The 27,477-nt window shown below is 36.9% G+C and overlaps 1 protein-coding gene across 3 annotated transcripts in view; it reads left to right on the plus strand.

Annotated features, from left to right (window-relative positions):
• Positions 1-27,477, plus strand: part of QSER1 (glutamine and serine rich 1) — a 77,301-nt gene that overhangs the window by 36,246 nt on the left and 13,578 nt on the right. For all 3 annotated transcript variants that reach the window (XM_047691143.1, XM_047691145.1, XM_047691144.1), the window contains 5 exons: positions 1,772-5,452; positions 17,806-18,134; positions 19,100-19,216; positions 19,754-19,887; positions 21,125-21,342. In XM_047691143.1, the coding sequence (XP_047547099.1) occupies positions 1,772-5,452; positions 17,806-18,134; positions 19,100-19,216; positions 19,754-19,887; positions 21,125-21,342 (4,479 nt within the window). The remainder of the gene's footprint in view (positions 1-1,771; positions 5,453-17,805; positions 18,135-19,099; positions 19,217-19,753; positions 19,888-21,124; positions 21,343-27,477) is intronic.

Below are 27,477 nucleotides of genomic sequence, written 5' to 3' on the forward strand. Positions count from 1 at the left end.
TGAGCCAAAATCAAGTTGGACGCCTAACCAGCTGAGCCACCTGGGGCCCCCAAAATGTATATATTTTGATAAAAGAAATTTCACAGTGTTCACCTCACTTAATTTTTGGATTTATTTATCATGTTAAATGTAAGCAGTTTGGGTTTGTTTGATGTTGGTTTTTTTTTTAAGATTTTATTTATTTATTTGACATAAAGAGATCACATGTAGGGAGGGGGAAGCAGGCTTCCCGCTGAGCAGGGAGCTCCATGCAGGGTTCAATCCCAGGACCTTGAGATCATGACCTGAGCCAAAGGCAGAGGCTTAACCCACTGAGCCACCCAGGCGCCTCAAGCAGTTTGGGTTTTAATTTTAATATTATGGACGTTTCAGCTTGTCTATTGCTATTGCATTGAGATTTTAAGGTAAATTAATCATTAGAGATTATGTACATTTTTATTGTTTTCTTAATTTTCAGATGACCTTATCTAACATATAAACTCATTTATAGAACAACTATAGATAGGAATTGCTAATACCTTGGTATGTTTGTTTTTGCTTTAAGAAAGCTACCTGTTTTGAGCAAGTGGGTGGCTCAGTCAGTTAAGCAACCAACTCTTGGTTTCTGCTCAGGTTGTGATTTCAGGGTCATGAGATTGAGTCCCACGTTGTATTCCATGCTTATGATAGAGTCTGCTTGGGACTCTCTCCCTCTGGCCCTCCCCCCCTGCACTTGCACGGTTTCTCTCTCTCAAATAAATAAATCCTTTTTTTTTTTTTTTTAAGGTTTTATTTATTTATTTATTTGTTTATTTATTTGACAGAGAGAGAGAGAGCGAGCCAGCAAGAGAGGGAACTCAAGTAGGAGGAGTGGGAGAGGGAGAAACAGGGAGCTGGAAGCAGGGCTTGTTCCCAGGACCCTGGGACCATGACCTGAGCTGAAGGCAGATGCTTAATGACTGAGCCACCCAGGCGCCTCTAAAATAAATAAATCTTTTAAAAAAAGAGAGAGAGAGAGAGAGATTCTCTCCTTGTGCACCCCTCTCTCGCGCGCGCGAGCACACACACACTCTCTCTCTCTCTCAAAAATGAAAATAAAAAAAGAAAACTAGCGGGACACCTGGGTGGCTCAGTTGGTTAAGCAGCTGCCTTCGGCTCAGGTCATGATCCCAGCGTCCTGGGATCGAGTCCCACATCGGGCTCCTTGCTCAGCAGGGAGCCTGCTTCTCCCTCTGCCTCTGCCTGCCACTCTGTCTGCCTGTGCTCGCTCGCTCTCTCTCTCTCTGACAAATAAATAAATAAAATCTTTAAAAAAAAAAAAAAGAAAACTAGCTGTTTTTGAAATAAAATTTTTGAGATATACATGCAGAACTAATTTGTCAGGCTTTTCAGTCTTAGAGATTTTAATGTGTTAAAATCTCTAATCTTTTGCAACATGGGGGGTTAAGGGGGTAGGAGAAGAGTAAATGAAACAAGATGGGATTGGGAGGGAGACAAACCATAAGTGACTCTTAATCTCACAAAACAAACTGAGGGTTGATGGGGGGGGGGGGGTGGTTATGGACATTGGGGAGGGTATGTGCTATGGTGAGTGCTGTGAAGTGTGTAAACCTGGCGATTCACAGACCTGTACCACTGGGGATAAAAATATATGTTTATAAAAGATAAAATTTTTTTAAAAATCTCTAATCTTTAATGGATTATGTAAGTCTCTACTGTGAAGACTCTGTGCGTGTGTGTGTGTGTATTTGTGTTATAATTGTGTAAAGTTTTTTGTGTCTTCTCTTCCTAGGTATGCATTCCTCAGCAGCAACTGAGCTGTTTGTTACTGGATCTTTGCCAACCACTGGAACACTTCCATCCTCTGCCCTCTCTGCTTATCAGCATCCCACCACCTTCAGCAATAGGAACTTTGCTACCACCTCTCCTTTGGTGCTTCAGGATTCATCTTTTAACACTACATCAAATGGAATTTTAAATCCTCATGACCCTTTGCTACAAATCAAGACTTCCCAGGGAACTGTTCCAACTGCTTTGGCATTTGAGCGCCTGGGCAGTTCTGCGTTAAGTAACAGCATACCACCTCAGTCTTCAACATATCGCTCAGCTCAAGAGTCTGCACCCCATCTTTTACAACCTCAATTTAGTTTGTTGCCTTCAGCACTTGGGGGAGCCCAGCAAACTCCTCAAGCCTACAGCTCAGCTCTCTTTACTAGTTCTACTGCTGCCATTGAAAGAGCTCTTCTTCGAGAATGTAGTGTTATTAAACACCATCAGCGGCCTTCAGGTACCCAGTCTATTCAGGCACAACTGACTGGTTCACAGCATTCCTTACATAGCTATCTATCAAATGCAAGTGTCGTTAATTTTCAGGAAACAAGCAGACAGTCATCCTTATCCTGTAGCCCAATTGGAGATTCTACTCAGGTGAGCAATGGAGGACTACAGCAGAAGACCTCCCAGGTGTCAGTGGAACTTGCTCAGTCTTACTCATCTGCAATTCCATCATCAGGGTTTCCTCCTTCTACGAAAGGAAAAAGCTGTTCTACAAAACAACCACTAACATCAACTAAGACCCCCAAACCTCAAAGTATAATTCCTCCTGTGCAAACATTAAGCTATTCCAAACCTTTACATAATCAGAGTTCGGTAATATCGGGCCAAGCACAGATTTATTCTACAGCGCAGCTACCAAGCCTTTTATCAGTCAGTCAGTCCCAGAATTACGGTTTAGGACAGCCACACAGTGTGCCATCTATTGTTCATTCACAGGTTTATAGGTCCAACAAAGTGGAGAAGTTGCCATCCTTATATAAAACATTGACTTTTTCTGGATCATCTCAGACTATAACTTCGGAAAATCAGACCCTTAACTATTCTTCTAATCAACAGGAAGTATTATCTTCAGTTACAAGTGAGAACTACCCTGCTCAAACAAGAGATCTATCTTCAGTTAGTCAGTCTCAAAGTTATTCATCTAGTCATTCTCAGGGTTTGTCACCAGTCAGCCAGACACAGGTTAGTTATTCATCTCAGTCACAAGTGTTGTCAGTTGTTAGTCCCTCAGAAAGCTACGCTTCAGGGCAGTCCCTAACATTAACAGCCCCTTCTCTTTCTTATTCTTCCACCTCTCGGGCTCAAAATTTGTCAGATTCTAGCCCAACCCAGAATTATATTTCTATGCACTCTTCCCAAAATGCTCAGACTCAAGGGTCATCCTCTCCCCAGTCCCAAAAGTTTTTGCCTGCTGTCCAGTCATCATCTTTTGCATCCTCCACTCACTGTCAGACATTACAGAACAACATACCTTCCCCTGATCCAAAGTCTTATGCTGAAAGAAAACTTGACTCAAATGTGTATACATCTTCAAAGCAAGAAGAGGATTTTCCAATGCAGGAGTTACAGGTATTACAGCCACAAGTATCTCTTGAGTCATCGACCCAAAGGCTATCTGATGGAGAAATTAATGTTCAAGAATCAGCTTACAAGGTGTCAAAGGCAGAGGACAGATATTCTCAGAGTGTAATCCGAAGTAATTCTCGTCTTGAGGATCAGGTTGTTGGGATTGCCCTACAAGGGTCAAAAAAAGAAGAAAGCATGGTTGGTTCAGTGACACAGCTTACCCAACAAATTGGCCAGGTCAGTGCAGCAGCCCTTGATATAAAGAAGGCAACTAATTTAATGCAAACTCCACAAATAAGATTGAATGCTAAAGACCTCAGCCAGCAACATCCTCTTATACACAAGGTACATGAAGCCAAGGTCCAGGAGCAACATGATCAAATAATTAATGCTTCATCTCAGATTCAAATTCCAAATCATTCTTTAGGGCATGGCCATCAGGCTTCTCTTCCCAATACACAGGTTCTTTTAGATTCTACCTGTGATCTACAGATTCTTCAGCAGTCAATACTGCAGGCAGGTTTAGGGCAAGTAAAGGCATCTTTACAAGTACAGCGTGTTCAGAGTCCTCAACAGATAGTACATCCTTTCCTTCAGATGGATGGTCATATTATTCAGAGCAATGGTGATCATTCTCAGCAGCAACTCCATCCTCAAACTTCTGAAATCATGAAAATGGACCTCTCTGAGTCTTCAAAACCATTACAACAGCATCTAACAACAAAGGGCCATTTTAGTGAAACAAATCAACATGATTCAAAGAATCATTTTGTTTCTCTTGGATCAATATGTTTCCCAGAGGCAATGCTTCTCAGTGATGAGAGAAATATTTTATCAAATGTAGATGATATCTTAGCAGCTACAGCAGCAGCTTGCGGGGTTACTCCCTCTGATTTTTCCAAGTCAACTTCAAATGAAACCATTCCAGCAGTTGAAGATGGTGATTCTAAATCTCATTTTCAGCCGTCGTTAGATGTTGGGCATGTGACTTCGGATTTTAACTCCGTAACAACTGCGGTAGGAAAGCCACAGAATATAAATGATATTTCCTTAAATGGAAATCAGGTCACCGTAAACCTTTCACCGGTACCCACCCTCCAGTCAAAAATGACTCTCGACCAACAGCATATTGAGACTGTTCAAAATAAAGTATCTAAAGTAATTTCACCAGTGGTCGGACCAAGTCATGAAGCCCAGGAGCAAAGTTCTGGCTCATTCAAGAAACAGTCTGCTACCAATCATGAATCTGAAGAGGATAGCGAAGTTCCTATTGATAATACGTTAACTAATAACAGAAGCCAAGAGTTTGTTTCTAGTAGGAGTATAAGTGGAGAGAGTGCTGCGTCAGAGAATGAGCTCACCGTAGCAGGTGATGACAGCGCTGGGTCGGTGAACCCAGCCAGAAGTGCACTTGCACTGTTGGCCATAGCCCCACCTGGGGAGCCCATCGGTGTCAAGATTGAAGAAGAAAACCAAGACTTGATGCATTTTCACCTGCAGAAGAAAAAACCCGGAAAGGGGCAAATGAAAGAGGAAGACAACAGTAATCAGAAACAGCCGAAAAGAACCTCCCAGGGCAAACGCCAAAATCCAAGGGGAACAGATGTGTATTTGCCCTACACCCCTCCTTCCTCAGAAAGCTGTCACGATGGTTATCAGCACCAAGAAAAAATGAGACAGAAAATCAAAGAAGTAGAGGAAAGACAGCCAGAAGTCAAAACAGGATTCATTGCCTCTTTCTTAGATTTTCTGAAATCCGGGCCCAAGCAGCAGTTTTCCACTCTTGCCGTCCGAATGCCCAACAGGACTAGGCGACCAGGGACCCAGACTGTTCGCACACTGTGTCCCCCGCCGCCTCCAAAGACTTCTTCTACGACACCCACATCTTTGGTGTCTGAAACTGGGGGTAACAGTCCATCGGAAAAAGTTGATAATGAACATAAAAACTTGGACCATTTATCTTCATTTTCTTCTGATGAAGAAGATCCTGGAGCGTGCAGTCATGATATTTATAAGAACACCTCTACTACCTTAGCTACGGATGCTACTTCTGACAAAAAGAAGAAAACAGGTAAAGTTTTAAATTTTAGGTTCATAATTAGGGATTTCCACTGTTTTTATGCTAACAGACTGGGTTTGAAGCCTTCTTACCTTGAAGCAAGTCTGTAAGATTTTCAGGACAAAATGCGTAGGTGGGTGTTTCAGGTACTTATTTTTTTTAAATGCTCTTTCCCTATAGGAAAGCTTTGGGTGTTAGGTTGAAAACTTCTGGTTTTTTTTTACTTTCTACCGCATGACACGTAAGTTACATAGTTCGTACCCAGACTTCTCTAATCTGAGGCTTCTCGTGGTGGCTTATGGATGTGAGGCATTGTATTGGGGACCCTGGCATATTTTCTTGATATGTCAGTTTTACCTGAAGATTAGCATTTTACTTTTAAACATGGTTATCTTATGCGTAGCATGCACATGAGTATAATTAAGATAAAATTTTTAAGTTTTGTGTAGGCTCCCGACTATGTCTCCAAATCTTTGGGTGCGTGTTTCATTTTACTCTGTAGTTAAGGGAACACTTGGAGGAACTTTTAAAAGAAGCACTGCCTCAGGTCAGCTCTTTTAAGGAACGTTCTAAAGGAAAAGATTTATGACAGTAAAATAGCCATGACCTCTGTGCAAGGACCCAGTAGCAATGTTAGGAGATATGCACTTTTATTTCCAATACATAGATGGGAGAGCCGAGAGTACGTGAACTGTGCAGGTCCACACAGCAAGTAAGTGACGGAGCTGGAGTCCGCACTCGGGTTTGTGTGGTTGTAGAGCCTGTATTCCTGCCTTGCTCTTTTGTGTAAGTCAAGTGGGGCTTTAAAAGTTAAACCTTGTTTTGTGATGTACTTCTAGCTTCTCTCTGGACTCAAGACAACCCTTAACTACTGAGGTGATCAGAAACAACTGGTATTCCAAATAATCTATTAGCATAAATGTGTGCTAATACATTTCTAAAGAATTCTCACTTTGTTATACAGGGAAATTAGTATAATGGAAAGTCAGTGTTAGAGTCAAAGACGTTATGGATGTGGCTGATCCTGGTAAGGTTTTATACTCCTCTTTCCCCAGTGCAGGGCGCTTTGCAATCACTATTCCACTCTTCTATTTTTAGAACAAAGCTTTTGTAATTTCTGTTTTAAAATATGAATCTAAGACTATTTTCTTCCCAACAAGTGTTACTGCTTCATCTGTAGTTAAAATCATTACTGTCAACCCCGTTCTTACTCTTTGGTCTTCGAAGTTCTCTCGCTGCCATCCCCGCTGCTGCTTTCGGTGGAAGAACTCATCTCTTGCTTCTCGTTAGAATCCTTTGCACCACGCTCAGTGCTTCTGGGGGGAAACATTAAATGATATATAAAACTTCTCCCTTTCCATATTTTATTTTCTGGTTCCACTCTTTCCACTTTTCCTCTTCTGTAACAACTGAATTTCTCATTGTTTCTGGGACCTGTAAGCCTGACTTCACACTTGTCTTTAGGCAGGTTTTTCTCTAGCTAGAATGCCCTCTCAATTTTCTTCAGCCCAGCAGACCCTGTTATCTATGAAGACCATCTTCAAAGTCATTTTGTGGAAGTTACCCCAGGCAGAATTAGTGCTCATATCCTCTAAACACGGCCCTCAAATATCTCTGAAAGGCATATTTAAATTTTAATTGCCACAAGGTCTAATTTATCCATTTTTCCTTTTTTGATTTGTGCTTATGTCCTGAGAAATCTTTGCCTAACCCATGGTTACAAAAATGTTCCGTTGTTTTCTAGAAGTTTTTAACTTTTGCATTTTACATTTAGCTCTATGATCTCCACCACCCCCCTTTTTAAAAGTAAGCTCTGCACCCAACATGGGGCTCAAACACACAACCCCGAGATCAAGAGTCCCATGCTCTTGATCCCTTTTGATTTTATTTTTGTGTAAGGTGAGGTATGGGTTGAAGTTAATTTTTTGGCATGTAGAAGTCTAGCTTTTCCAGCACCATTTGTTGAAAAGAGTCCTTTCTCCTTTTATTGTCTTTGCATTTTTGTCAAAAATCAGTTGGCCATATTTGTATGAATTTGTTTCTGGATTCTCAGACTTGGACTTTGTGTTTATGCTTTCAGAAATGCCACACTTTCAATTGCTGTAGCTTTACAGTATGTCTTACAACAGGGTAGTTGTGAGTCCTCCAAGTCTGTTCTTTTTCAAAATTGTTTTGCCTATTCTAATTCCTTTCCTTTTCCATATAAATTTTCAAATCAGCTGTCAGTATTTACCAAAAAAGAAAAAAAAAATCCCGCTGGAATTATTACTTTGATTTCCTTGAATCTGTAACAATTTGAGGAAAACTGAAATGTTCACAATGTACTGAGTTTTAATAATTCATGAACATATTTGATTTCTTTTATTAGTCTTTTATAGTTTGGGACAAATAGACCCTACATATGGTCTATAGTTAGGGAAATAGATCCTAAATATTTTTGGTACTATTTATTGTGAATTATACTTTTAAAAGTTTTCAAATTCCATTACTTATTGGTAGATTATAAAAACACAGTTTTGTGGGGTTTTTTGTTTTGTTTTGTTTTTTGTTTGTTTGGTTTTGTTTTTTGTTTTTTGTGGTTTTTTTTGGTGTGTTGACCTTGCAAATCTGTACAATTCATTTATTCTAGGGGGCTTTTTTTTAGATTTCTAAGAATTTTTTAATGTAGGAAATTGTATCATCTGCAAATAAGGACAGTTTTATTCTTTTCCAATATTACATCTTTTTCATTCCTATCTTAAAACACAGGAATTAACACTCCTATACAGTTGTTTATGAAAGTGTTGAGTGCTGACTTCCTGAACATGTTCTTGATCTTTGGAGGAAAGAAATCACCCTTTGCCATTGAGTATGATCTTAACTGTAGGTTTTTTGTAGATTTCTTATCACACTAAAGAAATTCTTTACATTTCCTAGTTTGCTTACAGTTTTTTAAAATGAACAGAGGTTGAATTTTGCCAAATGCTTTTTCTTCATCTGTTGAAATGATTGTGTAGTTTTCTTATTTAGTCTTTCAATATGGTGAATTACATTGACTGATTTTCAAATAATATTCATGGCCTTGCATTCCCAGGATCAACCCCAACAGCTGTGATATATTGTCTTTTTTTTTTTTAATACATTGATGAATTCAGCTTTCTAATTTTTTTTGCATCCATCTTTGCAGTGGATATTGGTCTGTAGCTTTCCTTTTGTAATGCCTTTGTCAGATTTTGGTGTCTGGTTATTGCTGACCTCATAAATAAATTGGGGACTATCCCTTTCTTTTCTCTTTTCTGCAAGAGATTAGGTAGTACGATTTCTTTTCTTTTCTTTTTTTTAAAGATTTTATTTATTTATTTGAGAGACAGTGAGAGAGAGCATGAGCCAGGAGAAGGTCAGAGAGAGAAGCAGACTCCCCGTGGAGCTGGGAGCCCGATGCGGGACTCGATCCCGGGACTCCAGGATCATGACCTGAGCCGAAGGCAGTCGTCCAACCAACTGAGCCACCCAGGCGTCCCTAGGTAGTACGATTTCTTCCCAGAGATGTTTGATTGAATTTTTTGGTGAAACCATCTGAACCTGGAGTTTTCTTTGTCAGAAAGTTTATTGCTATCGATTCAGTTTCTTTGATAATGGAACTATTCACCTTGTCTGTTTCTTCTTGACTGTGTTTTGGTAGTTTGTATCTTTGAAGAAATTTGTCTATTTTATCTGAGTTGTTTAATTTATGGGTATAGAGTTGTTGGTAGCATTTCCTCATGTTGGTAATTTATGTCTTCTCTGTTGTGGTCAGTCTGGATAGACGTTAGTTGATTTTATTGATTCTTTTTCTCCTTTGTTGGAAATTTCATTGATTTTTGCTGTTCTTATTATTTCCTTTTTCTTGCATGATTTAGTTTTGTTACACTCTATTTTTCTAGTTTCTTGTGGTAGAAGCCTAACTTGTTAATTTGAGACCCTTTTCTGCTATAAGCATTTAATGTTATAAAGCTCTCTCTAAACCCTTCCTCAACTGTGTCCCACAAATTTTATTTTTATTATTTATTATTTTTATTTTCTTTCAGTACTCTCTGATATTTCCTCTTTGGTCCATGAGTTATTATATTTTCAAATATTTGGGTATTTTCCAGATACCTTTCCTTAATTGATTTCTTCTTTGTGTAATTTCAGTTCTCTTAGATTTGTTAGGGTTAGCTTTATGACCCAGAATATGCTTGATCTTGATTAATGTTCCATGTGTACTTTAAAAGAACATATATTCTGCTGGTTTTAATTACATTTAATGTGTAGTTACTGATAGAGCTAGATCTTCCATTTTATTGTTTTCTGGTTTCCCCCTTTTCTTTCCTATTTTTCTAAAACACATTTTTTGAACTTCAGGTATTTCATTTTTAAATTTATCTCTACCTTTTCTGACTATCTTTTTGTATTATTCTTCTAGCAATTGACCTAATGATTACCATCCACTTAAAATCAGTATTTTTATGATTTCAAGTAAAATGCCAAAGCCTAACAACCATACAGGCCCCTTTACCCTTGCCCTTATGTTAAACATATTTGTCCTGTATATTACATCTACATATATTGAAAGCCCTAAAGAAGGAATGATTTTGCTTTCAACAGTCAAATATACTTTAAATAACTTAGGAGGAAAAAAAGCCTATTATATTTACGTAGGTTTCTATAATTTCTGTTATAGTTCCTTTATTCCTGATGTTCCAAGTTTACCTCTGGTATCATTTCCCATCAGCCCGAAAAACTTTTCCTTTTCCAAGGCTTTTCTTTTTCTTTGGTTTTCAGCAATGTAATTGTTTATCTCAGTAGGGTTTATCCTGTTTGGAGTTCACTGAGCTTCTTGAATCTGTAAAATGTATGTCTTTTACCAAGTTTGAAGTTTGGGGACATTATTTTTTCTGTACCAACCTTTCTCTCCTTATGGGACTCCAGTGACACAAATGTAAAACTTTTTGATAGTGTTCCTCAGGTTCTGTTCATTTTTTTTCAATCTTCTTTCCCCCTCTGTTCTTCAGATTGTGTAACTTTTATTGGCTTACCTTAATGTTCATTGGTTTTTCAACCTTCTCAGTTCTGTTATTGGTCCTGTTCAGTGAATTTTTTATTTCACGTATTTTTTCAATTATAGAATTTGTCTTTGGTTCTTTTTTCTAGTTTCTCTTTCTCTACGGAGAATTTACATACTTCCACTCATTTTAAAAGTATGTCGACCCAACTTCATGGAGCATATTTACAACAGCTGCTTCAAGACCTTGATAATTCCAACATCGGAGTCATGTTAAGAGTGGCTCTGGTTTCCCTTTAAGAATTGGTCACATTTTTTCTGGTTCTTTGTATATTGAGCAATTTTGAATTGTATCCTGGACATTTTGAGTACTATACTGTGAGACTCTGGGTTCTATTAAAATCCTCTGGAGAATGTTGATTTGTGTTGTTTTAGCAAGCGGTCATACTACAAATTCTGTCTCATTTTTGAGTGGTCATTCCATTGTTAGTTCAGTTTTCAAAGCCTTTGCTCTGCTGCTTTGGATCTGTCTCAGCAGTTAGTCTGGAACTTGGGTGATGGGTAGACTTTGTTAAAAGTTTAGATCTCAAACCCTTCATTATGCTAGTTTGGATCTACTCTATATAAGTGCAGTTTAAGCATGAAACTGAGATTTGTATGTGTTCGTATACAGAATTAGCAGATACTGCTCTCCAGCTCTTTCCTCCCTGGGAATTTTCCATACTACCCAGCTCCCTGGGTTCCCTTTCCTTAGGCATTTGGCTAGAAAGCTGGCATTTTTCTTGGAGTTTTAGCTTCTGGTGCTTTGATACAATTTTTGCAAGTGGGGCTTAAGGTGATACAGCTATAGAAGACAAAAAAATAGGGAGTCCCCCTAGATCCTCCCCCAGCTTTATTGAGATATAATTGACTATGTAACTATTTATAAACTCTTCATGCCATAGTGGCCCTGTTTCCAGGTTCCTCTGGAATGCCAAAAAGGTAGGCATTTTGTCAGGGTTTAAGATGTCTGGTTCAGGGACGCCTGGGTGGCTCAGTTGGTTAAGCAACTGCCTTCGGCTCAGGTCATGATCCCGGCGCCCTGGGATCGAGTCCCACATCGGGCTCCTTGCTCCGCGGGGAGCCTGCTTCTCCCTCAGCCTCTGCCTGCCATTCTGTCTGCCTGTGCTCATTCTCTCTCTCTCTGACAAATAAATAAAATCTTAAAAAAAAAAAAAAAAAAAAGATGTCTGGTTCACCGCCATGGCATTGCAGCTTTGTGACTTGGGTTGCTGGTGGGGTATGTCTTGGAGAGAGAAAAGAGAAGAAAGAAATGGCATTTGCCCCCCCACATTCTTCAGGGCCTCTTCGCTGTACTCTTCTGTCTAGAAAAACAGATTTTCTTGGAGTTTTTGTTGTTTGTGCCCTGTGTAGTTCTAAATGAGGGGTCACCCTCTGTTTAATACTAGGTGATAAGAGAGGAAAGAAGGAAGAAACATCTCCATATAAAGATTGCTATTTAAATTTGTGCTTACCTCTCCAATCTATCTGCTTTATTAACTTTCCAGACTCTCTAGGTAGTTGCATTTTTTATTTTGTTCAGAGTGTTTATTTGTAGTACATGGGTGATAATGGGCTCTAGAGGGCTTACTTCATCTTGCTTGGCACAGAAGCCATGAATTTTTAAAAATTCATTGTTTTATCAATTTACTGTCGTGATTTCTGATGCTCAAATTGTCCTGTAATGGGCAAGTAGTAGTCTCTTCAATGTTTTGGTATTTTTGTTGTGATACATTGAATTCATTAATTTTAAGAGAAAATCTATCTTTACAGGATTGTCTTCTCATCCATTTATAGAATATGTTGGTTTTTTACTTATTCAGATCTTATACTATGTATTCATATTATATCATTTTTCTCTACATAGATGTTATAGTTTCTGCAGTTTTTTAACTACAGTTTTCCCCACATTGTCTTCTTAGCAATTACTGATGGTGGTGTATGGCAATTACTGATTTTTATATCTCCATTTTGGTTTTGGCATTTTGGGGGGTTTTTATTTTAACAGGTTTCCACCTGCATTTCTGCATTTTTAGGTAGACATTTATGGCTTGTAAAAATAATGGGAGTTTTGGGGGGCCTGGGTGGCTCAGTGGGTTAAGCCTCTGCCTTTGGCTCAGGTCATGATCTCAGGGTCCTGGGATCGAGCCCCACATTGGGCTCCCTACTCAGCGGGGAGCCTGCTTCCCACCCCCCACCTGCCTCTCTGCCTATTTGTGATCTCTCTCAAATAAATCGATAAAAATCTTTAAAAAAAAAAAATGGGAGTTTTATCATTCTCTTTCTGTCTCTCTCTCTTTCTCTCTCTTTTTTTTTTTTTCTGATTATTTTACTTGGGCTCAGCCTCTGCTTTAACCCACTGAGCCACCCAGGTGCCTCAGCCTTTGCTTAATAGTAGCAGTGAGAGCATGCGTCCTGATGTCCTCCTTGGTATGAAACAGAATATGCAGTGTTTGACTATGAACTATATTTGTTGTCAGTTTCTAGTACTGTATAATCTTTAAGAAAATTTCCTTCTGTTTTGAGGTTCTTACTTTTTTTAATTAAAAGTGGATATTGAATTTTGTCAGATGCTTTTTTGAGCTTCTGATAAATCTGCTTTTCCACATTAATCTATTATTTGATTTTTTTTTTTTTTAATTTACGTATTTATTTTAGAGAACAAGAGCTTGCATGCAAGCTGGGGAGGGGCAGAGGGAAAGAGAGACTCTCAAGCCGACTCCGCATGGAGCGCAGAGTCCGTGGTGGGGCACGATCTCATAACCCTGAGATAATGACCTGAGCCAAAACCAAGAGTCTCTCTTAAGCTATTGAACCACCCAGGCACCCCAATTTTATATTTGACTTCTTAATGTTGAACCTTTCTAAGAAAAGTCTGCCATGAACTCTCCTTGGTCATGATTAATTATTTTAATCCATTGCAAGATTTAAATTGCTGCTGTTTTATTTGGGATTTTTACACCTAGATTCATAAATGAAATTATTGCTTATAGTGATTTTTGTCTTGATCTTTTGTTGTTGTTTTTTTGGTTTTGGTTTTGTCTTAATCTTCAGGAATATGCTGGTTTTATACACTGAATTGGGAAAATTTCTATATTTGTCTAAGCTATGAAAAAGTTTACCACATAAAATAGGGATTTAGTAGAACTTTCTAAGAATATATCTGGGACTTTCCAGTTTTTTCCTGAGGTAGTTTAATCTATCTGAATCAATTTTTTTAAAGGTATATTTTCTAGTAAAATCATCCCTTTCATTTAAAATTTTTAATCTGTTATAAAGTTGTACATAGCATTCTAAGTTTTTAGTCTCCCCTTTTTCTGTAGTTATGTTCTCTTTCTTGCTCCAAATGTGTTTGAATCTTTTTCCTTACCATTCTGTGAAAAGTTTGCCTTTGGTTCTTTTCAAAGGACCAGTGTACTTTCTTTTTTAACTCCTATTTTCATTTTTTTACTCAATTCTTCTTAATTTCTCTAATCAGTTCTTTTTCCCTATCTTCCTAGGTCCAATTTAATGTTTTCTCTCTGGCTTCTTGAGTTTAATACTTAAGTTTATTTTTAAGGGGCGCCTGGGTGGCTTAGTGGGTTAAGGCCTCTGCCTTCCGCTCGGGTCATGATCCCAGGGTCCTGGGATCGAGCCCCACATCGGGCTCTCTTCTCTGCAGGGAGTCTGCTTCCTCCTCTCTCTCTGCCTGCCTCTCTGCCTACTTGTGATCTCTGTCGAATAAATAAATAAAAATCTTTAAAAAAAAAGTTTATTTTTATATATCCTTGCTTTTTAATGAATGGCATTAAAGTATAAGTTATCTTCATTGTACCTGGGCTTTATCTATGCCTCTAGTTTCAATTTGTAATGCTCTTACTGTCCTTTCTAAATGGTTCGTCATTTCAGTTTTGATTTCCTTTTTAACTCAAGAGTTATTAAGAAAAAGTAGGGTTTTGCCCGTTTCCTGGTAGTTTTCTGGTTTTGATGGTGGTGGTAGTGGTATTCTTTTATTACTAATTTATGACCCTACTGTATTTTGGTCAAGGGAATGCTTAAATAATGCCGCTTTTGGAAATCTAAGAAAATTTTTTAGTGCCTTGGTAAATGGCCAATTTGTATAAATATTCCATGAATACCAAGTGCTAGCAGATTTTATTTGGTAATGCTGTTCAAATCCTTTGTATCTCTTTGGTTTTTCTTTAATATAATAAATGACATTAGGTTGTATAAGAAAATGTGTATGTGTATGTTGGAGGTAAATGACAGGTCTAGAATTTGCCTTAAACTATCCCAGCAAATATAAAAGGGGTTGATGGACAGATAAAAGTATACCAAATGTTTGTAGTTGTTATAGCTGGGTTATGGTATTTGAGGGTTTGTATTCTCTACTTTTATGTATATTTGAAATTATTAATAATAAACAGTTTTTAAAATCCTCCCTATCCTTATTTGTTTTTAGATTGCTTGATCTGTTGATTCCTGAAAAAGGTGTGTTAAAGTTTCGAAATATGTTTGATTGTTTTTCTAATACTGTTTACTTGATATGTTATGAACCCACATGATTAGGTACATAAAATTTTACTAAGTTCAATTTCCTTTCTGTAAAATCTCTTCTTACTAATTTAATTTCCCACTTTTGTTTTTAATATTACCATACTAATTTTATTATTAACTGTTTTGGTGTATTTTTCCATATCTCTGCTTTCTTTCTTTCAGAATATTTTTTTCTTGTGAATTATCACTCCTATATAGAAATATAGAACATGTAAGAAAAACACATAAAATTCCCGTAAAATGTGAAAATGCAGACATTACTTAAGCTGTATATCTTGACCACCAAAGTAGAGCAATTTTATAAGATAATAGTTTAAAGAAAAAAAAGGGACAAAGAAATAAAAATAAGTTTTTATTTTTAAAACTTCTAAATAACTCAAGGATTTAAAAGGAAACCAAAACTGAAATGATAAGCCACTTAGAAAGGACAGTGGAAAATTTACATTTCAAAACCAATGGGATGCTCCAAAAGTGTAGAACAAAGAAGAAAATTTATAGTGTTAAATGCTACTCCTTAGAGAACAAGAAAGTACAAAAATAAATTGAATATTAAATTAACCCAATTTAAAACCTCTAGAACTAACCATATCTGAGTTGCTTTTCTTTTATAATTTTACCACCCATATATACATCCCTAAGCACTATCTATACTTTTTTTTTGAAGTATAGTTGACATTCAAGGTTATGTTAGTTTCCAGGGTGCAACTTACTGATTCAACAACATATACTTCTTGATCTTTCACCGTATGACTTTGTTAAAATATTATTGACTGTATTCCCTCTGCAGTACTTTTTGTCTCTGTTACTTATTTTATAACTGAAATTTATACCTCTTAATAACCCCTATGTCTATATTATATTATACTTTACTATGCTATACTATACCTGAACACTGTACTTTTGGCTTGTTTTAAAGCTTCATAAAAAGGGCATTGTACAATATTGATACATTTTTCCTCTACTAATTTGAAAGTTATACATTCTTTTTAAAAATATATTTGGTTAGCTTTTTATTATGAGCATTTTCAAATATGAACAAAAAGATTCTTATAATTCAACCAATTTATGTATCACTCAGTTTTAATAATCATTGATACATGGTCGGTTTTGTTTCATTCCTATCTTTATCTATTCTCCCAAACCCCTGATTATTTTGATGAAATATTTCTCTTCTTTTCCTGGTTATAATAGGAATTGCAGTGTTTTCTGCTTCTCAAAATCTGTTAATAATCTTAACTCTCCTCCTGGATAATAAGACTTTTGAACACTAGAACTCTTTCAATAATGTAGTTTTCAGAATATAAGTTTTGCACTTCTTTTCTAAGATATTTTCTTCTTTTTGCACTTCTTTTCTAAGATATTTTCTTCTTTTTGATGCTGTTATTAATGGAATTGTGTCCCTAAATTAATTTCTGTATGGTTCATTGTAAGTATATAGAAATGCAATTGGGGGCATCTGGCTGGCTCAGTAGGTAGAACATGCGACTCTTGATCCTGGCATTGTAAGTTCAAGCCAGGTTGCATGTACAGCTTGCTTTAAAAAAAAAAAAGAAAAAGAAAAAAACTGATTTTTATATATTGATCTTGTATCCTGAAAACTTGTTGAATCTAGTAGTTTTTTTAGGCGATTCCTTAGGCTTTTCTGTGTACAAGATCATGTCATCTGCAAATACTGTTTTATTTCTTCAGACATCTTTCTGAGGGGAAAACATCTTGTTTTTTACCTTTAAGTATGATGTCAGGGTTTTTTTTTTATAGACGCCCTTTATCAGGTTGAAGAAGTTCCGTTCCGTTTTTAGCTTGTTGAGTGTTTTTATCACAAGTGTTTAAATTCATGATGTTGAATTTTGCCAAATGCTTTTTCTTTTCATCTAGTAAGATGATCCTGTGGTTTTTGTCTTTTGTTCATAACATGGTGATTGATTGCTGTTTAAGTATGCATTTCTAGGATAAAACCCACTTGGTCATGATGTGTAGTTCTTTTTATATATTGTTTGATTTGCTTATATTTTTGAAGATTTTTGTGTTTATATTCATGAAGGATAATGGTCCTATGGTTTTTCATGGTGTTTTTGTCTGGTTTAACTATTGGAATAATATTTAGTCCTATAAAATGAGTGCTTACTCCTATTTTTTTTAAGCTTATGATGGATTAGTATTCATTCTTATTTAACTCTTGGTAGAATCTACTGATGAACTCACGTGGGCCTGTGCTTATCTTTGTGGAATACTTTTTAATTGCTTTTATTCTCTGTACTTACTGGTTTATTCAGATGTTCTATTTCTTCTGGAGATTTTTTTAGTGGTTTTCATCTTTCTAGGAATTTGTCCATGTCATCTAAGTTGTTTGTTAGCATACAGTTTTTCATATTAGTTTATAATCCTTTTTATTTCTATAGCTCTTAAGGCTTTTTCAAAGTATGTTGGGGTGTTATTTTCCCTTCCTGCATCAGATTGGCTTTTCTTCTATGAATTCTTCACAGCTTTGGTCAACTGACCTTAATTATCTTGCATCACTTTTGTGTCTCTACTTAAAATATCTCTGTGCTACTTAATGGACTTAGGGGAAAGTGTAGCTTGATGGAGGCTCAGTCTGATTGTCATCCAGATGTAATTCCGTCCCTTTGATTCTTGGAAATTAACAGCCATTCTTTAATTTCTTATTGTAGTATTCATTGTTTCAATTTGATGGTAAAAGCAATCCAGTCTTTCTTTTTAAACTGTTCAGATTTTACTCAGAACAAATGAATGTTTATTTGTATTACTGATTTGCATTTGCTTGATCTAGTTTCAGAAGCCCTCCGGGTGGCAACTACTAGCCCAACTGCCAATACTACTGGTACTTCTACTACTTCCTCCACCACTGTGGGTGCAGTTAAGCAAGAACCTCCCTGCTCTACTTCATCTGCAGTAAATACCCTGGAAAATATAAACTCTACAGAACCCCCAAAGCCCTGCGAACTTGATGGTCTTCCTTCAGACCAGTTTGCAAAAGGACAGGACACTGTTGCCATAGAAGGTTTTACAGATGAGGAAAACACAGAAAGTGGAGGGGAAGGCCAGTACAGAGAGCGTGATGAATTTGTGGTGAAGATAGAAGACATAGAGACTTTTAAGGTGATTTGAATGTTCACAGGTATATTCAAGGTCATAGTTTAGTGGGTGTGTCCTTATGTAATAAGCCTTCATAATGACTTTAGTAGTAAGATCTAGCTTGAATTGCAAAAAGTTTTATTTTGATAGTTATTCTAAGTTATAATTGTTAAATAATAAAATCAAACTAGCAGATATTTTAAAAAAGAAAGCAGTTTAAAATAATTTTGACTTCTATCTGAGTGTTAGGTATTTCTGACTAGTCACTATACTGCATTTAGGTACTAGTAATTAGAGCCATTTTGAATGTTAATTTTGTTCAAGGCTCCCAACTCATTGTATTGTTAGGAGTTTGGAGAAAATGAATTTTTCATTTAATAGCTTAAAGAAAATAAGAGAAATATGATGTAAACATAGAATTGACATATTTTCATAATTGCAAATTGTAGAATCATAGGTAGAATGTCAAATTTCATACTGAAAAACTTTAGCCACTTAAAAAAAAATAGGTTTCAGAAACCTATTTGGGGGGCGTTTGGGGTTTTGTTTGCTTGCTTTTGATTTTTTAATTGGGGCAGAGAGGAATGGCATTAAAAAGTATAAATGAGGAACATAACCTTCAAATTATCTATATGCCTTCCATTCACAATTAACTACTGTTAATATTTTAGCATATTTGTTTCTGGTCTTTTTGAATACATACATACTCTAAAAATTGTGTCAATTTATGTATGACTATCATTAGAAAACTTTCCAACAGTTACACAAAAGAGTAATTGGCTACTGTCATGTTGGTGTCCTCCCTATTTCTGGAAGAATTTTAGCAGAGACTGAATAGCAAGCTTGTAAGAATTGTTACAAAAGTTCAGGTAGGTAAAAAACAAAAGTTTAGCTAGATAGGTCTTTAATTTTCCTTTCAGCTCTAAGATTCTATAAATCTAGAATTTGTTGTCAGTTTATATAAATATAATTAATTCTGCATATTACAGGAGGCTTTAAAGACAGGAAAAGAACCCCCAGCTATTTGGAAAGTACAAAAAGCTTTATTACAGAAGTTTGTTCCTGAAATTCGAGATGGACAAAGAGAATTTGCTGCTACCAATAGTGTAAGTAGAGTGCTTCTTTATATTTGTCTTCCTGGTTTTTTTGACAGCATCGTGATCCTAAGGAAAATACAGAATGATTTAAATTTAAATGTAATTTATATTGAACATTTCTGATAATAGCATAAAATTTGGTATATGATACTCTGATAGTCTGATATCAGTATATAAATCCTGGCTTTTTAAATTATTATTAGTCTATGAAGAGTTCATATGGACTCAGAGGCTATTATATTGATTATTCTGCCAGTTAAACATCCTGATTTTACCAGAAGACTTACAGAAATGATTCTTATGTACTTAATGTAGTTACTTAATAGCATCGAGTAAGTAAGCATCTGGTAATTAGCCAAATGAGATTGCTTCTGTGTATGGGTTTGCAGTTAAGAATAAGCCTGAAGTCATTTTTATTGAGGGTGAAAAGTAGCCTGGCCAGAGCTGCATTTGAAAAACTTAGAGGATAGCAATGTAATAGTGAAGCCAACAAATTTTTATGTACAGAATGTTTAAGTATGTAATTCAGAGTGTTTCTTTCCTTAGTACCTTGGGTATTTTGGAGAGGCAAAGAGTAAATACAAAAAGATATATGTGAAGTTCATTGAAAACACAAACAAAAAGGAATATGTCAGAGTGTGTTCCAAAAAGCCACGAAGTAAGCCTTCACAAACTATCAGGTATTTATTTTTGTATGTAATATATTTATATAGCAATTATTGGAAGACTTATTTTTGGCAATGTAATTTTGTTAAGTTTATCTTCTTTTTGGTAATCTCTATACCCAATATGGGACTTGAACCCATGACCCGGAGATCAAGAGTCCCACACTCCTCTGACCAAGCCAGCCAGGCACCCTGGCAATGTTTTATATAGAGAATTACATCAATTAAAGAGTCTGAATTTTTTTTATCATATACAAGTTTGAAAATTCAGTGTCTGCTGTAATAAGTGATTCCTTTTGGTGTAATGAGAGAGGGGCTATAAAGCTCATGACTGTCTTTGGTGGGATGGGCACTCTTTTCTTTCCCAGAGTCCTCTTGGTGTCACCCTAATATAGTGGGGGGAAAAAAGGATGAGTCAAAAGATTTGAGTCCAGCTCTTTGTGATCTAGAGTAGCACAACCTTTTTTGAAGCCCCCCTTTTTATCCATAAAATGATGAAGTGTCCAGTTTTAAATGAAAAATCTGAGAAAAAAAATTGTAAGACTTACACACTACTAAGCAAGTATACAATAGAATTATCATCATATATTAATTATTGTGATTCAGGGTTATCTGGAACATGAATCTGGAAGACAGATGACCTAGCCACATTCCTGTGATCTGTATGGGAAGAGGGCCATGACCCTAGACAGTCTCAATCTAGTGCTAGGAAGGTCTAGCTTACTTAAGATTCCAACTTACTGGAAGCAGTGTACCTTATTTTTATGATGAGATTTTATCCATTCAACTCTCCAGAGCTAATACAGCAAATCTTGAGGGGCTCTAGGACAAGTATAGTTGGGTCTCCACATCCAAACATCCTGGTTCCACCTAAGGGTTTCAGATGGTCAGGGCTGGATATGGCTATCCAGAGTGTATCCTGCATTACTTCCCAAAGCCTTTGATCACTGGTTATACGGCCTCGTCCACAGGGAAATGAGTTCATAAAGGGAAAGAAGGAGTGCAGAGAAAGAAATCGAAGTTGAATTAATAGTCCCTTAGTGACTGAATATTGAATATCAGTGGTTAGAATGTATTTCAAGAGGATTTGGCGGGGGAGTCATCGTTGGCGATGTATAGGACTTGGACTTCACTTTGGAGGTGTTAGTAATTAAATATACTTTTCTTCACTAGTGTTACTCATTTTTGGTCTCATTTATTTTAATCTGACAAGATTTCAGTATGTTAATGAAGTGTGTCTGTAACATTGCAGAACTGTTCAGGCTAAGCCAAGTAGTAGCAACAAAACTTCTGATCCTCCAACACCAAAAACTACAACTACAAAAGCCCCTTCCGTGAAACCCAAAGTTAAACAGCTGAAAGTAAAGGCTGAGCCACCACCAAAGAAACGGAAGAAATGGAAAGAAGAGTTTTCGTCATCCCAGTCTGACTCCTCTCCTGAGATCCATTCTAGTAGTAGTGATGAGGAGGGTAAGTTCTCCGTGAAATGAATACCTCCGTAACTTGAGACTGTCAGCATGAACAGAGAGAAGCGGTGATGCTCACAACTCAAAATTGTTCTATTTTTCGGGGGATTTACCTACCTAATTGAGTTTGGGTTAGGCTTTTATAAAAATAAATTCAAAAAATAAATACATCCATACCTGTATACCTGCCTACAAACACAAATTCACATTGCCTGAGCACTAATTGAAAGCCCGGCTTGCCCATGCACACAACCTTGTGAAGTAGAAGAAGCAGTGACCTGAAAGACTGTTGTGAGTTCTAACCACAGTAATGCCGGTTACCTCCCCTCTCTGGGTGGGGTGGGGATTATTAGGTCACATAGTTTATACTAAGTCCTGTCATTCTAAACTTCTTATTTTATTTACTTATTTGACAGAGGTCACAAGAAGGCAGACAGAGAGGAGGGGAAGCGGGCTCCCCACCAAGCAGAGAGCCCGACACGGGGCTTGATCCCAGGACCCTGGGATCATGACCCGAGCCGAAGGCAGAGCTTCAACCCACTGAGCCACCCAGGTGCCCCTGTTGTTCTAAACTTCTGAGTCCATGTTTATGCTAGAAGAAACTATTACTCTGATACTGTAATAAATAGGGTATTAATAGGGCATGTAGTTATTACTCTGAAACTAATTAATAGGGTATAGAAATTTATATATAATATATAATTAGGTGTATATGGAATATGTTTATTAATTATATAATATCATGCATACTACTCTGTATCTGCCCCTAGCCAACCAGCTGCCCTTGACTAAGCAAGGTACCCTATCTGTGCCTTAGTTTTCTCTTTTATAAAATGAAAAGGTTGAAATAGATCAGCAGTTACCAAACTTTTTGTTTGTTTTTAATTTTTTTTTTAAGTTTTTTTATTTTTTATTAACATATAATGTATTATTATCCCCAGGGGTACAGGTCTGTGAATCGCCAGGTTTACACACTTCATAGCACTCAACATAGCACATACCTTCCCCAATGTCCATAACCCCACCACCCTCTCCCTACTCCCCTACCCAGCACCCCTCAGTTTGTTTTGTGAGATTAAGAATCTAGCAGTTACCAAACTTTTTTATCTTAGAACACTTTTTTTACTCTTAAAACTGTTGAAGATACCAAGGAGCATTTTTGTAGGCTAGATGTAGATATAGATGTAGATAATAGTTGTATTTACTTTATTAGAAACTGAACCTGAGGGGCACCTGGGTGGCTCAGTCAGTCAAAGGTCTGCCTTCGGCTCAGGTTATGATCCCAGGGTCCTGGGGTTGAGCCCCACATCAGGCTCCCTGCTTAGCAGGGGAGTCTGCTTCTCCCCCTACCCCTGCTCATGCTCTCTTTCAAATAAATAAATAAAATCTTAAAAAAAGAACAAAACTAAACTGAATTTGAGGTAGTTGTAAAACACGAGAGTACACCAGCACACATTCCATTAGCCATCAAACTTGTTGTATAATATATGCAAGAAAGATAAAGCAATTCAGTCTAGGGCAGAGGTTGGCAAACTGTGGCCAGTGGGCCAAATCTGACCAATAGTCTATTCTTGTAAATAAAGATTTAACTGAAACATGAATTCATTTACATATGTTCAGATAGTTGCTTCTCTACCAGGTGGCAGATTTTGAATCATTGCTACAGAGAGCATATGACCATTAAAGCCTAGAATGTTTGCTCCTGGCCCTTCCAGAAAAAAATTGGTGACTTTTCTTCTGGAGCGTAAAGTTGGAGGTAGACAGAAAAAGATGAAAGGATGACGGAAGACCACATATGCCAAGTTAAAGCTGAAAAGCCTGGGATCCTGCAAGCCCAGAAGAGTCCCTTAGAGGGATTTAAGTAGGGAGCAATTGGAATTTGAATTACAAGACCTCATAGTTCAGGTATAATTGAAAGTCTGAACCTTAGTTGTAGCAGTAAGGGTAGAAGAGGGGGACGCATAAGAAATTCAGACTGATGGGGTACCTGGGTGGCTCAGTGGGTTAAAGCCTTTGCCTTCGGCTCAAGTCATGATCTCGGGGTCCTGGGATCGAGCCCCACGTCGGGCTCTCTGCTCAGCAGGGAGTCTGCTTCCCTCTCTCTCTGCCTGCCTTTCTCCTTACTTGTTATCTCTGTCTTTCAAATAAATAAATAAAATCTTTAAAAAAAAAAAAATTCAGACTGAACGTGAATGATGAATTGGGCATTGGGGGTGCTGCTGAGGTTGATGGCCAGGTTGGCCTCTGACATTACAAGTGTCATTGCTTGGGAGCTCATCTCAAAGCTTATTGGAATAGAAATCGAATTGTAACAAAAAGTCTTCTTCAGGGCAACAGTTTACTTGAAATGTGTTGTTTTTAAAAGCTACTTAGAAAGTATGCACATCAGAATTTATAAAGAAGATACCGAAGAGCATTTCTTTTTTTTTTTTTTTTCCAAAGAGCATTTCTATAGGCTAGATGAAATTTAGTGCTTTGAGTATGTGTAGAAGGCAATATACGTAATCTTTGCAGTTAGCATTCCTGCCTACTGTTTAGAATGGAGTGGTTTGAGTTCTGAATGTGCACACCACTGTACTGCTTCCTCAGATGACTTTCAAGAGTTTTTCTTTATTGGTAACTTGAGTTGTTGCCACTAGGTGTCAGTAATAGGTAAGCATTTTTAGTGTTTAAAAAGTCAAATATATATCATCAAATATAATATCATCAAATATTGATGATAAACATAGATTTATAGGCTGGTGGTTTTCAAAACTGTTTGTTTCAAGACTTTTATAGTCTTCAGATTTATTGAAGATTTCAAAACACTTGTGGTTTTTTTTTTTTTTTTAGGCTTTATCTATTGATGTTTACCAAATATCAATTAAAATAACTTTGTAAAATATTTATTTAAAATAAACCCATTCCATAGTAATATTTTTTAACAACTGTATTTTCCTAAAGTAACACTAGTTAGAAGAGTAGCATTTTCATATTTGCTTCTACATATATATTATTTCAGCTAAAGTATATAAAGAAAACCCAGCCTTGGGTGGCTTAGTCAGTTAAGCATCTGCCTTTGGCTCAGGTCATGATCCTGGGGTCCTGGGATGGAGCATGGAGCCCCACATCGGGCTCCCTGCTCTGCAGAGAGCCTGCTTCTTCCTCTCTCTCTGCGTCTCCCCCTGCTTATGTTCTCTCACATTCTCTATCTCAAATAAATAAAGTCTTTTAAAAAAAAGAAGGAAAGAAAGAAGAAAACCCAGCTTTATGTAGATTTATAGTAGGGAAAGGGAGGAGTATTTTAATTAAAATATTTTAATTTTCAGACAATTATAGATATTTTTATTTGATACTCAGAAGTTTTTTATTTTATGAACTTGACAAGAAGTAGCTTTTTCAACTTTTCATGCTTGTCACTTTAAAATGTATTGGTTTGTCTTACCCCTTCAATGTATCTTTAATCCATGAATGATTTTATAACATTATCCATTGGTCATGTGAAAATATCTGTTAGCTCATTAATGTACATATTCTATTTCACTCTTTCCCACATTTTAAAAAATTGTGCTAAAATATATATAACATAAAATTTGCTGTTACGGCCATTTTTAAGTGTACGGTTCAGTAGCATTAATTATATTCACACTGTTGTGCAACTATCACAGCTCTCTATTTCCAGGACATTTTCATCACACCAAATGGAAACTTTGTAACCATTAAGCAATAACTCCCCATACCCTTTTCCCCAGTTGCTGGTAATCTTTAATCTGTTTTCTGTTTCCATGAATTTGCCTACTTTAAATATCTCATATAAATATGCTTGTCTTACTTCACTTAACATGATGTTTTCAAAGTTCATCCATGTTACAGCACATTTTCACATCTCACATTTATTACTTATTACTTTTTATGGCTGAATACATTGTAAGTTTATCCCTTGTATGTTCACTTTGTTTATCTTTTCATCTATTGATGGACATGGGTTGTTTCCACCTTTTGGCTATTGTAAATAATGCTGCAGTGAACATTGGCATACAAATATCATTTGTATCTTTTTTTCAATACCTCTACGAGTAGAATTTCTGAGTCCTATAATAATTGTATGTTTAGCTTTTTGAGGAACCACCAAATGATTTCCCAAAGCGATTGCACCGTTTTACATTCCCACCAGCAATGTAGGAGGTTCCAATTTCTTCACATCTTCACCAATACTTGTTATATTTTGTTTTTGGTATGTTGTTGTTGTTGTTTATTGTAGCTATCCTAGTAGGTGTAAAGTGTTATATTGAATTTTTGATTTGTATTTCCCTAACAACTAATGATGTTGAGCATCTTTTCAAGTGCTTATTGGCCATTTCCTTATTTTCTTTGGATAAATATCTGAGATCTTTTGCCCATTTTTTAAATTGGGTCATTTCTCCTTTTGTTCTTGAGTTGTGGGAGTTCTTTATATTTTATCCTGTTCTGTAGGTTGACATTTCATTTTTGATAATGTCCACTGGTGTACAAAAATTTGAAATTCTAATGAAGCCAAATTTATCTGTTTTTTTTCTTCTATTGCTTAGACTTTTGGTGTCATATTTAGAATCCATTGCCAAATGCAAGGTCATGAAGATTTACCCCTATATTTTCTTCTAAGAGTTTCATGATTTTAACTCTAACATTTAGGTCATACATTTTTACAGCATCAAAAAAATAACACTCATTAATACTACCACTGATCTCATCAGTAAACTCCTTAAGTATTGATTGGGATGTTGTCAGCCTCATAGTGGTAGATACACGTTTTCCAAAATTCTGATTTTCATTTGAAACCTCAAGTTTTCTCATTGACAGCAAATGCTGTCAATTGTTTTTGTTGAATGACAGGTCTGCTTCATTAATTTTTAAGAATACCATGTCTGGGGGTACCTGGGTGGCTCAGTCGTTAAGCGTCTGCCTTCGGCTCACGTCATGATCCTAGGATTCAGGGATCAAGCCCGGCATTGGGCTCCCTGCTCCATGAGAAGCCTGCTTCTCCCTCTCCTACTCCCCCTGCTTGTGTTCCCTCTCTCGCTGTGTGCCTCTCTCTGTCAAATAATAAATAAAATCTAAAAAGAAAAATAAAGAATACCATGTCTACCAAATACCCAAGTCTGAATAGGCATAGTGTGTGTGTGTGTGTGTGTGTGTGTGTGAGTCGTCCTTTCAAATGAAAATGGTATCCCATGGGGAGAAAAGTGACTAGTTCATCTTGTAACTCAAACAATTACATAGATGTTCTTCCTAGAGATAACCATCATAGTTCATAACAGAAGTGCTTATGTACCTCTGATTTCATCACACAGAATATTAAGACATTTACTTAATAGTACTGATTTAATACAAATAAAAATTTTTACTGCTTCACCAAGAACTATCCCCCCTTTTTTTTTTTTAATTTTTAAATTTTTTTTATAAGTAATCTCTCCCCAACATGGGGTCAAACTCACAACCTCAACCTCAAGAGTTGCATGCCCCACCGAATGAGCCAGCCAGGCACCCCAAGGACTATTAAGTGAAATTGGCTCCCCGCCCTCCCCTTAAAGACATGGCAGTGAGATGGCAGAGTATATGGCTACTAGTACAGTTTGGTGTCACTGCCTCGATCCATGCTAACTAAGGCACCAGCAGTTGTACCCATCATTTTTAGAAATATGAACAGAGTTAAAAAGATAAATAACATTTTACACTTTTATGAAAACAGTTTTGAAATCAGAAACAGGATCTTAGAGGAAACCCCAAAAGGTCCTTAGACCATACTATAAGAACTGCTACTAAAGGCTATGATAATAGTTTGTTAATAACAAAAATTGCAACTGAGTAAATTTTAAAGATTAATTGGCTTTATTATTCGATTCATGGATCAGGCAGCATCCCATCTAGCAAGTAGAGGGGAGGTCAAAAAGGCTATAGAAAAGGAAGGGTTTTTAAGAGTAGAGAGTAAAGGGGCGCCTGGGTGGCTCAGTGGGTTAAAGCCTCTGCCTTTGGCTCGGGTCATGATCCCAGGGTCCTGGGATCGAGCCCCCGCATTGGGCGCTCTGCTCAGCAGGGAGCCTGCTTCCCTTCCTCTCTCTCTGCCTACTACTTGTGATCTCTGTCTATCAAATAAGTAAATAAAATCTTAAAAAAGAGTAGA

This window comes from Lutra lutra, chromosome 10 (assembly GCF_902655055.1).
Source record: "Lutra lutra chromosome 10, mLutLut1.2, whole genome shotgun sequence".
Taxonomy (NCBI): domain Eukaryota; kingdom Metazoa; phylum Chordata; class Mammalia; order Carnivora; family Mustelidae; genus Lutra; species Lutra lutra.